We start from the raw sequence: 12,439 nt of genomic DNA on the forward strand, positions 1-12,439 counted from the left end.
AAAAAAAAAATAATAATAATAATGCTGCTATGAATGAACATTTATGTACAAATTTTTCTGTGGACATTTTGGTTCCATTAAGAATGGGTTGTTGGGGCTAGGAATTTAGCTCAGTCGTCCCAAATTTGATCCCCAGTACCCCCCCCAAATGGGTTGTCAATATGAAATGTTTTCCAAAGTGGATATACCAATTCACATGCCCACGGACAATGTTCAAAAATTCCAGAATCCCCTTTTGTTAAGTGTGAGTGTATGGGTATATATGGAGCATACTAGTTATAAGTTTAAGTTTTCATATAAGTTTCTTTTTGCCTCCTAATCAAGAGACTTATACTTTTGAAAATAAGACAGTTAATGTGACTCACCATATGAAGAGATTATTATAGAATTTTACTTAGGCTATGGAAAAACTCATCTGAATATTGAAAAATAAGATTGACCAAATATATACAGCATGGATATTTTAGCTTATTCTCTTTACTAAAGATACATCCATGTAAGCTGTTGATCCAGACAAAATGACCAGATTTGACTACTCATGGATGTTATTTAAAAGAATAAATTTTATTGGTACTATACTTTAAAAGTGTTGTAGTGTAGGATCAAAAATTAATACTAAGTGATCAGTTGCTGGTTCGTAAATAGAAGACCACATTATAATTTTATTTTATTTTTTGGTACCAGGGATCAAACTCAGGCCCTTGTGCTTTCAAGGCAGGTGATGGAACAATTGGGCTAAATCCCCAGCCCGAAGACCACATTATAAACCATTAATGCTACACTGCATAAAGAACTGGCTTTCAATAATAAAACTATAGATCCACATTGGAGATTTTACAATTGCTTACATTTGAATTTTCATAATTGCTGGAGAGGGTGGGGAGGCACAAAATAGTTTATAGTTACTTTGGAAACTGTTGGCCATAAAAAGAAACCAATAACATTTAAAAAAAAAAGGAACTGTTGGCCATTTACTTGTAAAATTAAATACACACTTACCATACCACCCAGCCTTTCCACACCCAGGAATTTGTCCAAGAAAAATAAAAGCTTATGTTCATACAAAAACCTGTATGAACTGGGAGTAGTGGCACATACCTGTAATCCCAGCACTCTGTGAGGCTGAGGCAGGAGAATCACAAGTTCAGCCTGGACAGTTTAGCAACTTAGTGAGAAATTGTTTTAAAAAAAAAAAAAGAAAGAAAGAAAGAAAGAAAAGAAAGGTGGAGATGTAGCTTAGTGCAAAGGTCCTGTGTTCAATCCTCAGTGCCCCTGGCAGGGGGTGGGGTCTGTATGAGACGATGTTATCAATGTTTCCATAATTGCTAAACAATGGGAATATATCAGCTAGTAAATGAACAAAATATATTTACATCATAAAATAGAATAATACTATGAATTTAGCAATAAAAATGAAATTTCAGTTGTTAGATGCACTTGTACAAGGGATCTCAGTTTTTTGGTTTTGGTTTTGGGGTGTTCTGTTCAGGATTGAGACCAGGGCCTCACAGCTAGTCAAAGGGCTAGCCCTTGAGCTCAGTTGTATTATACTAAAAAGAAGCCAGATTCAAAAGACTAGATAATATATGATGCTGTTTATATAATACTGTGGAAAAGGCTAAACTGTTGGGGAACAGGCTACTTACTGATCAGCGTTTGCCTGGGATGAGGAAAGGAATTGACTACAAAGGACACAATGAAAGCCAGGTGTCGTGGTGCACAACTATTATCCCAGCATTCAGGAGGTTGAGGCAGGAGGATTGCTGTGAGTTCGAGACCAGCCTGGGCTACATAATGAGTTCTAGGTCAGTCTCAACTACAAAAGTGAGACCCTGTCTCAAAAAACCAATTTTTTAAAATTGAGATAGAGTCTTGCTGGGCATGGTGGTATATGCCTGTAATCCCACTACTTGGAAGGTTTAGGTTGGAGGATCATCAAGAGTTCAAGGCCAGCCTGAGTTGCATGGAAAAAGCTCAAAACAAACAAAAAAAAAAAAAAAAGACAATGAAATTTTTGGGACTGATGTAGATGTTCCTTTTCATTTATTTTTTAAAATTTTGAGATAGAGTCTTGCTGGGCATGGTGGTATATGCCTGTAATCCCACTACTTGGAAGGTTTAGGTTGGAGGATCATCAAGAGTTCAAGGCCAGCCTGAGTTGCATGGAAAAAGCTCAAAACAAACAAAAAAAATCAAAACCAAAATGAAACAAAAAAGTTTGAAACAAGGTCTTGCTAAATTGCTCAGGCTGGCCTTAAACTTGGAATCCTCCTGCCTCAGCCTCCTGAGTCACTCATATTACAAATGTACTCCACCATGCCTGATTAGGATGTTCTTCATTGTGATGTGAATACGTCAGAATTTGGAACTGCCTACTTAAATGAGTGAATTTTACATGACTCATCTGTTAGTAAACCTGCCTTGAAATAAAAGCTTTTAGCTCAGGGAATATCTCCTCTCCCACACTAATCCTTAGTTAATGCCTCTCCCGTAGGCAGATTTAAAAAGAATGTGGTAGACAAGGTAGAGAGTATTTGTTGAACACCATATATTTGTATACATAACACTTCACTGTAGGCACTGATCTAGGCACTTTACAAATAAAATAATAAATTTAACTCATTTAACTGACCTAATAGCCCCGAGATAGGAACAATTTTTATCAAAGTCCTAGTTTGATGATGGCCTAAGGCTTTATTTAGTAAGGTGTGTTTATTCACTTAAAGTAGAGGAATGAATACAAGATTTAAAGTACATAAGTCTGTGTGCTCTTGCATGATAGACAACATGTAGAAACCCCTCCTGTGAAGAGAAAATTAAAATTCATTGATAAGACCTTGAAGATCTCAAACACCAAGACAACTTTCTGAAAGATAATGGAGTTTCACCTACAGTTTTCTCGAGAATTCTTTATATGAAATTGTATGACTGTGCATCACAGATGTATTTCCATGCCTGTGTGTGTGGTGGGGGTGGTAAATGGGGGTTGAACCTGAGGCTTTTGCACTGAGCTACATCCTCAGCCCTTTTTTTACATTTTATTTTGAGACAAAGTCTTACTAGGTCACTAGATCTTGGGCCTGGGCTCTAAACTGCAATAACCCGGCCTCAGCGGATTATAGGGATGTGCAATATTTTGCTTGTATAGACTTATAGTGGATTCTTGGAAAATGCTTGAAAGGTCTCATTTTACTCACAAGAAAGAAAAGTTCTTTTCCTATTTCATTTCCTATTATCTTCCTATCTGATATCGCCTGGCTTTCTTCCTCTTGCAAAGAAAAGAGTCCCTGAAAGGGTGAAGTGAATTCATTACAGGCTATTGGAATTCTTTGCTGGGCCTATGCGTTGCCATTGAAAGAATTGCTCTAGGCATCATTCATGGAAAATCTTTAATCAGCTCTATATTTACCAGGATGGTTTGGCTGTTACCTGGAATAATTTTTTCACCCCTGGAGTAGGGATTAGAATTGATATTGGGAATTGATCACATCTGGCAAATGTTGCCACTGAAAAAGGTCTAATCATCCGTGATGGTCTTCCGAATTGGGCCTTCATTTGCTTCTTGCCTTAGAAAGCTGTGGTCTAAAAGCCAGCGCCCCAAGGCCTGCAAACCTCTGGGCAAAGGCACGGCGCGGCCCCTTTAAGGCTTCAGTGTATAGGGAGGGGCGTGAGGGTAGGGCGGACACTTTTACCGCCTAGCTCTGGGCCCAGCCCCTGGAGGAGGCGTTTCCCAGCCACCTCACCTTTGCGTCTGCCGTCCTCCCACCAGCCGGGTGTTCCGCCGACCCTGCTCGGACCTTAGGGCTCCAACTTCTTCCCCTCTCCCTTCCTGGGGAGCGTAAGTGTCAGCCTGCGGCCCAGGGGCGAGCATCCCGTGCCCGCCTTGCCGGAAGTCCCGGCGGACTGTACCGGGGACTTTCCTGGCCTATCAGAGGCCAAGACGGCGAAAGAGCGTAAACAATGCCGGCTGCAGTAGCTAAAGCTTGGGCATCTGCTCTACTTCAGGGTGGTGACAGCGGCCCTAGGGTGTTTATTGGGATGTGCAGTGGGGGAGCGGTGCCCACGACCTGGCTTTGCCCCATCCTGGTTCCTACTTGGGAGGAGGAGAAGATGGCTTTAACCGGAGTATAACCCAGTTGAACTCAATGGGTGGAGCTGAGTCTCAGTGCCCTGGGCCTTGCGTCTTTAGCCTGGGATTTGGAGACCGGGTAGCTTCGGGACGAGTAAGCATTAAGTTTTCAGCCACGTTGGAATAGTTGAGCAGTAACTCAAAGTTGGCCTAATTCACAGCCAGGTTTAGTTTTTCCATCTCCCCAGAGGCCTTTGTTAGTAGTATCCTGTCCCCTTTGGAAACATTGACAGTGATCATCTATTAGAGTTCAGTTAACCTTACTTCCTGCTGATAGAATAGCACGGTGTAAAAGACAGAGCTCTTTACCAGTGTTCGTCTCTGAGGGAATTTGTGGGAGGCCACTATCCCAGAATGAGAAAGACAAATACCCCAAACTTTGTTAAGATAACCTGCTGTAGAAGCAGTTCAGATTTCTAATGCAAAAACACCAGCAAGAGGATAGAACTTGTTCTTGATAATGGGAAATATCTAGAGGCAGTAGAATTTGTTAAGACTGAAAGTCTTGGCGTTTTCTCTGCCTGCGATTCTGAGATTTTGTCTGGCCTTGGGCAAAAAGTAAAAATCTTAAGTTTTTTATGATAGTTACATAATTGTTACTCTTGTTTAGTCCAATTGTCCTTCCTAGATATGATTGAGTGAAGATTTCTGAGCTTGTACATATATTGTTTTGTCTTTGTTTTATAACTACTGCCCTGTTTTGAATGAGCCTATCATCACACTCATCATTGTTGTTCAAAGGGTTTTGTGTGTTTGTTTTTGAGATGGGTATCTGTATGTTGTTCAGGCTGGCAGCAAACTCCTGAGCTGAAGTGATTCTCCTGCGTCAGACTCCCACAAAGCTGGAACTATGAGTGCACCACCATGCCTGGCTTAGAGATTGCTTTTTTTTTTTTTTTTTTTTTTTTTTTTTTTTTTTTTTTTTTTTTTTTTTTTTTTTTGACAAGGTCTTGCTGTATAGTTAGGCTGGTCTTGAACTCACTATGTAGCCCAGGCTGGCCTCAAACTCATGGCAATCCTCCTGCCCCAGCCTCCCAAGTTCAGGGATATAGTTACGTACCACCATTCCCAGCAGGGATTGCTTTTTGAGTGGTCAGAAATTTTCCTCAAAAGTTCCCTCAGACTTATACCATGCTTGGCATTAGCATCTCCTAGGCAAGAAGTGAGAGTCCAGGAATGGTAATCAAATCCAGATCTCTTGTATTGTGATAGTGAAGAGCTTTTGTAGGTCAGGAGCTTGGGAATTTGCCATAAAATTGTTGCATTGCCAATGCATCTTTCCAAGTAGAAGGCAAAAACAATGTTTCATAGCTCTGTAATGATTCTTATAAAATGTCAAAACACAAAAATTTAAAATAAAAGGATGCCACACTTGAGCCTTTGGATGATTAGGCAAGAGGGAATGGACTGTGTAGTAGAAGTCAAATTCTAGGTTCAGGTCTAGCATTACTCAGATGTGATCTTTCTCTTTTCTACTTCACTCTTTTGTTTGTGGTATGGGGGATCGAACTCAGGACCTTGCACTTGTGAGGCAGGTGGTGGAACCACTGAGCTAAATCCCCAGCCTTCTGCCTCACTTTTAGTTGGTTGAAGAATAAGAAAATTCTAGATTGATAACAGAGTCTATGTTTTATGATAGGACATAGTTTATATTTAATAGGAATTTTGTTATTTGAACAATAAACTGAAAAATTAGAAAGTTTAGAATTTTAGGTTCTGCCTATTTCTATAACCTTGGAGACATTTTTTAACCTCCTGTCTAAAAATAAGCAATTACATGTAAACCTTTTTCAGCAACAGTGTATTAGGTTTAGCAGCATGTAGGGTGATGTTTCTGTAGAACAAACAAACATAACTGACCTCTTTGCCTTAACCTGTTTTAAACTGGAGTAAGAACCTCCTGAGAGCTCTCAACAGCTTAAAATTCAAAGTGTTTACTTTAGTAGGGACTGTACTGCATGAACCATAGCAAGCAAATGATACAGTTTAGATTAATTTTATTAATGCTTCTCTTTGTTGGCAGTATTTGTTCTCAAGGCATCACACCCTGCTATTTAATACAAAACTTTGATTTCCCATGTTTATCAAATACAGACCCCTCTCTGCAACTCTGGTGTCATATTTTCAACCACTTGAAGATTACATTTCTGAAGAATAAAACTAATCATATTCTTCTCAAAGACAAATAACTCAAAACTTCCTTCTGACGTTTTTCTTATTGCCATTATTGTTTTGTCTAGACCAGAGCTTCATGTCCATTAGACTTTTCCCCCTTCTCTCCCATGAGTTGCAAAGGCTTGTTATTTCTTTCTTTATTGGCACTTGTTTACAATACATAATAATTACATTCACTTGAAGAAATGGTGTATATGTGTGTGTGTGTGTGTGTGTGTGTGTCCCATCTTAATCATTTTAACTTTCTCTTCCCCTCCCTTCTCATCCTTCCCTAGATCCTCTGCCCATCTCCACAAAGTCTGCCTACCTGTTTCTTTCATTTCTTTTCTTTTCCTTTTTCCTCTCAAATTCACAGTGATCCTCAGCCTCCCAAGTGCTGAGATTACAGGAGTATGCCACCATGCCTGGCTTTACCTTCCTGTTTTTTACTATCTCTCTTTTATTTTGCTCTTGGAATTATTTATATTTGGGTTGTCTGTGTAAGAGAAACATGCAATATTTAACTGTGGTTAAACTAGGCATTATAGTCTGAAGATGCATCCATTTTCTTACAAATGACTAACATTGTTTACAGCAGAGTAGTATTTCATTCTGTATATATACCACATTTTCTTTATTCTTTCATTTGACAGATATGTAGGCTATTTTTGATATATAGCTATTATGGATTGTGTTGCCATAAATATGGGTATGCTTGGATCACAGTAATATGTTGTCTTTAACTCTTTCAGGAAGATACCCATTCTTTCTGGATTAACATGGAATCTGTTGTTTTGCTTTGCATTTCTCTAGTGGCCAAAAGTGCTGAAAAATTTTACTTGTGCTTATTGACTATTTGTACTCCTTTTGAGATCTGTCTATTCGTTTCAATTCACTGTTTTGTTTTTTGTTTGTTTTTGTTTTGGTCTTTTATTTTGAATGGTCTTTTTTTTTTTTGAGCTCTTTATATATTCTAGATATTAGTCTGGTATCTGAGGAGTAACTGGCAAATCTTTTTGCCCATTCTGTAGATTGTCTCTTCACTCTGTGGGTTGTTGCACCTTTCGTTTCTTTTTTCTGGTACCAGGGATTCACCTTGTACTTGTGAGACAGGCGTGGTACCACTGAGCTAAATCCCCAGCTCCATGCCAGTGTACACTGATTGGAAGGGTGGGAGAGACTGATCCTTCACTGAGGAGTTTAAAAGTATAGTGCATATTTGATTCATTTTCATTATTGCTTAGTGTGGCACTCTGAACACACCACTATTTTACTCATTGTCCTTTGTTGAACTTGTGGTGAGTCCAATTTTTGACTGTTATAAACGACATTGCTAAGAGTGTCCTTATGTAGATCTTCTTATGCAGTTGGTGTCAACTTGCAGGGTATATACCTAGGAATGGAACTGCTGGATTATAGGATATATGCATCTTCAATTTAGGTAATGCCATGCAGTTATGTTGTCCAAACTGTTGTACTAGTTTATGTCCCACCATTGCTGAATTTGAGTTTCTGCAGATTCTCTATTAAGATGTAGCAATTTCATTTTTTCTTTTTTTTGGTACTGAGGATCAAACTTGGGCCTTTGCACTTGCAAGGCAGGTGGCAGGGGGTGGCATATTTTGATCCCCTGCACCCTTTAAAAGGTCAAGTAGTAGCTTGGTTCTTTGTATATACCTAAGAAGTTTTCTTTTAGGAAATATCTGAGCATCACTTCCTTAAAAACTTGTCTGTCCCTTGTTTTAGACTTAGAATGACTTTTTTCTTTTTTAGAAAATGTTGTGTTTATGGTGTTAACTGGACATCTGACCAAAGAATGGACTTTATACACTTGTTGGTACATGCATGATAAATTAATACTTTAAGAAAAGACATTTTGCCGGGTGTAGTGGCACACACCTGTAATCCCAGCACTTGGGGGGCCGAGGCAGGAGGATTGCTGTGAGTTGGAGACCAGCCTGTGCTATGTAGTGAGTTCCAGGTCATTCTCAACTACATAGTGAGACCCTGTCTCAAAAAACCAAAAAAAAAGAAAAAAAGAAAAGACATTTTGTCTTAAGAGACTACTTGGTTGCTAGAGTTAATGGGTCCCTACTTTTATCTGACCAGGAACTACTTTTAATTCCAAAGGAAAACTGGAAGCACAATGGGAGATGACAGTGAATGGTTGAAATTGCCGGTTGATCAGAAGTGTGAACACAAGGTAAGACTCTTGGGATGTAAATTTCAGTACTGCTGCAGTTTCATAAACATTGATACCTTCTTAGTTGTATGTGTTATTTTATGTTATTGAAAATAGATATCTTAAGCTCAATTTAAAAGTTTTGTTTTTGAGTTGCCTGGGTTGGTGGCATAATCTGAACACTCAGAAGCCGAGGCAGAATGTCACAAGTTTGACGTCATCCTGGGCTACATAGTGAGTTCAAGGCCCGCCTGAAATACATAGTGAGACCCTGGTGGGGTGGGAGTTGCAGCTATGGTGCCTATGTTCTCTACAGAGCCACTCCTTTACCATATAATAATCAGTAGCTTGGCGTGATGGCACATGGCTGTAATCTCAGCACTCCTGAGGCTGAGGCAGGAGTATCACTGCAAATACATAGCCAGATATTGTCTCAAAAAAACAAAAAAAGGGCCTGGAATTTAGCTCAGTGGTTCTGCTGCCTGCCTCACAAGTGCAAGGAAGGACCCAAGTTTGATCCCTGGTACAAAAAAAAATTTTTTTTTTCAATGTTATCTTTTCTGATAAGGCCAGATTAACAGTGAGCTAGTTTATTTCTATTCTGTTAGCGTAGAAATTGTTGGTGTGTAATACGTAAAATTTCAGGGAGAATTTTTAGAACTTTTTCTTTCTCATGAAAGAAACAAATCTCTAGAAGACTTCTGATTTTTGATTGGCACATATAGATAGGTAGGAGTTTTTTTGTTAATCTAGTGTGATTTACTGTTTTGTTTTTATTTTTCTATTCATGTCTCTGCTGTTGAGCCATTCATTTTGTGTTTTTATTTATTTATTTATTTATTTTGTACTGGGGATCAAACTCAGGTCATTGTGCTTGCAAGGAAGGAGGCAGCACCACTGAGCTAAATCCCTGGCCCTGTGTTTTTTTTTGTTTTATTTTTTGTTTTTTTGTGACAGGGTCTCACTATGTAATTGAGAATGACCTGGAACTCACTATGCTGCCCAGGCTGGTCTTGAACTCACAGTGATCCTCCTGCCTCAGCCTTTTGAGTGCTGAGATTACAGGTGTGCGCCACCATGCCTGGTTCCGAAATGTGTTCATTTGTGTAGTTATCTTGTATCTAAAAACCCAAAATTGACAGAATCTAGAATCTCTTGTTTTTCTAGATAGATATGGCCTGTAAATAAACATTGTCACCCTTTTGTTGCCATGTGTAGACCAATTTATTTGTTCCTTAGTTTACTGTCTAAACTTGGAACAATGAAATGGTTTTTGGTTTTTTTTGATTCCAGGGATTGAACTTGGGACCTTGCTGAGCCAAATCCCCAGCCCTTCCGGGCCTGTGTTCTTAAAATTTAAAAGAATTGAGTGTTAAACTTGGTTTAATTTGGTTAGTGAATGTACAGCTTGTGATGTTATTTCACATCAGATTTGAGTCTACTCTTGTGGGATGTGGAGGGCCCTAAGTACTTAAAGCATACATCCTATATTTCCTCAGGCAGCTTTCTTGCCTTAGAAAGAAATGTTTTTTTCTCTGAGCATAGCACCTGCTCCAAATTACATTTATTTAAACAATTAACATATAATTATTTCTTCTACTTTTCAGTCATATGTTTATCCTTCCCTTCTCTCTTTTGATCTAATATAATGTTGAAAAAATATAATTCTCTACCAGTGCCTAATGCAATAATACAAATGTGTCTTAAAAACTAACTTCTCACACATACTCGCTGAAGTAATTTCAGTGGCTTCCTGTTGCTCTTAAAGTAAGGAACTGAATCTTTCATTTGGACTTCATGATCTGATCCTTTCCAATCCTGTGCAACTCATTTTGTACCATGTTCCTTTCTCTCTTTTTTTTTTTTTTTTTTTTTTTTTTTTTTTTTTTTTTTTTTTTTGCTTCCGGGATTGAACTCGGGTCCTTGCCGCTTGCAAGGCAGGCCACCAAACCACTGAGCTAAATCCCCGGCCCTATGTTCCTTTCTCTCTATGGGTGTGAGAATTAACCTTGTTACTTCCTGCCATAGGGGCATGTAATATACTTGTCTTTCTCCTAGAATGTTCTTCCCACTGCTTCCCTTTTCTAGTTAATTCCTATTTATCTTTCAGACCTCAGATCAAGTACCAGCTTCTGAGGAAAATTTAACACTAAGACAAAATAAGCATTTTATTATATGTACTTTCATAGTATTATATATACTTTCAATGTCCTTTTCCTTTACAGCACTTAACACTTTGTTAATTTTACACTTATTTTTACTACTGGAATGTAAGCTCCCCAGGAGCTAAGGCTAATATTTTTTAAATTTATATATTAAATACCCATTGAATAAATTAATGAAAAAATACCTCAGTAAAGGTATCTTAAATCTATTAAAATTAATAAATTTTTTATTAAAAATTAATAGTACAGTATAAAGCTGCCTAATGATTATATAAATAACAGCTAAAAAACATTTTGGGGAATGGATGGTTTCATCAGGATGATTTCTCATTTTTGAATTGTCACATTTTAAATGCCATATTGTAAAGGATACAGAGTGAAAAGTATTTATAATGCCCTGTTATGAATTTTATATAGCCTTGGCAAACCATCCGTAGACCAAAACATAAATATTATGCATTACAAATCTACAGCAATAAAAAAACGTAAAATTTTTTGTAATTCATAAATTTATTAACTAATTTTTTTTAAACTATCTGAATTCTTAAAATCCTTAGTTCTACTTGTGATCTCCTTTTTCAGTTACCTGGTATAAGGTATTTTTACCTCCTCTCTTTTGCATTAACAGATAATATCATTAAATTTTGTTTCGAAATATTACTTTGCTTTTAGCTATGGAAAGCAAGGTTAAGTGGCTATGAAGAGGCCCTGAAGATCTTCCAGAAAATAAAGGATGAAAAGAGTCCAGAATGGTCCAAATTTTTAGGATTGATCAAAAAATTTGTCACTGATTCCAATGCAGTGGTTCAGTTGAAAGGACTTGAAGCTGCACTTGTGTATGTTGAAAATGCCCATGTTGCAGGAAAGTAAGTAATTTTTTTTTTTTTCTGGCGGTTTTGGTGAAACCTCTTTCTTGTGCTAGATTAACTTACATATGTGTTTATAGATCTTTAGTTATTAGTTGTTTTAGAATATACTAATTTTCTTTTATAGCTCCTTGATACTTGTTTTTCATTGTCTTTACTCTCAAAGTATAAATGGTAAGTGAAAACTCTTTAGTAACTTTTGGAAGAAATTGAGGTTGTCAGCAAAGAAATTAGCAGAATCTCACTGAAGAAAGTTGGGTATTACAAAAACAACTAAAACAAAATTTAAAGAAGACTTCCCAGCTAGGTGATCTTAGAATCCTGTCTTTCTTTCCTTTCTCTGTGGTCATTGGACATTTCATCTCTTAGAGGAGGGAATGCTAAACAACCTTCGTGACTCCTGCTCTGTTTGATTTGAGCTATAGGTATTGGAAGTTTCCAGTCATCCAATATCTCATACCTTATAAGTCTGGTTTTTCTGACCATAGCCTTATGGATAAGAAACTGTCATACAAAAAGAGAGTTGGGACCTTTGACTTAAATGCACAAGAAAGATGTACTTACTTCAAAGAGTATATAATAAAGATTCATATATTAATCTGACAGTTTGGTTAAACAGCATTACTATTATGGAAACCATTACTTTTTAAAATTTCTTTTATTTTTTTCTGATATCAGAAAGTGCTTTGCTAGCAAATGCTGCATGTAATTCCACCCCACTCAGTTCCTCTAGTTCCCAGGAATACAGATTCACTTAATTTAGGGGACCCAAAGCAATAAAATTACTGTAAATTTTGCTAAGGAGTTGAAAACAGTCTATATTGCCATTCATTCCCTTATGTAAAGAAATTCGCTTGATGTTGACTTAAGATTTTTCCCAAAAGAGTGAGCACTCTATAATCCTTTTTCTTTCTTTCTTTCTTTTTTTTTTTTTTTTTTTTGT

At 37.6% G+C, this 12,439-nt stretch overlaps 1 protein-coding gene across 7 annotated transcripts in view; it reads left to right on the forward strand.

Annotated features, from left to right (window-relative positions):
* Positions 1-12,439, forward strand: part of Ckap5 (cytoskeleton associated protein 5) — a 101,982-nt gene that overhangs the window by 20,077 nt on the left and 69,466 nt on the right. For 4 of the 7 annotated variants that reach the window (XM_033756431.1, XM_033756435.1, XM_010612447.3 and 1 more), the window contains exons 2-3: positions 8,393-8,486; positions 11,303-11,496. In XM_033756431.1, coding sequence (XP_033612322.1) covers positions 8,430-8,486; positions 11,303-11,496 — 251 coding nt within the window. In that variant the 5' untranslated portion in view covers positions 8,393-8,429. Of the gene's footprint in view, positions 1-3,716; positions 3,839-8,392; positions 8,487-11,302; positions 11,497-12,439 lie in introns of those variants that run through there. The other 3 variants (XM_033756432.1, XM_033756434.1, XM_033756433.1) reach the window with 3 other exon arrangements.

The sequence above is a fragment of the Fukomys damarensis genome, unplaced genomic scaffold, assembly GCF_012274545.1.
Source record: "Fukomys damarensis isolate Sample0158 unplaced genomic scaffold, DMR_v1.0_HiC HiC_scaffold_27, whole genome shotgun sequence".
Taxonomy (NCBI): domain Eukaryota; kingdom Metazoa; phylum Chordata; class Mammalia; order Rodentia; family Bathyergidae; genus Fukomys; species Fukomys damarensis.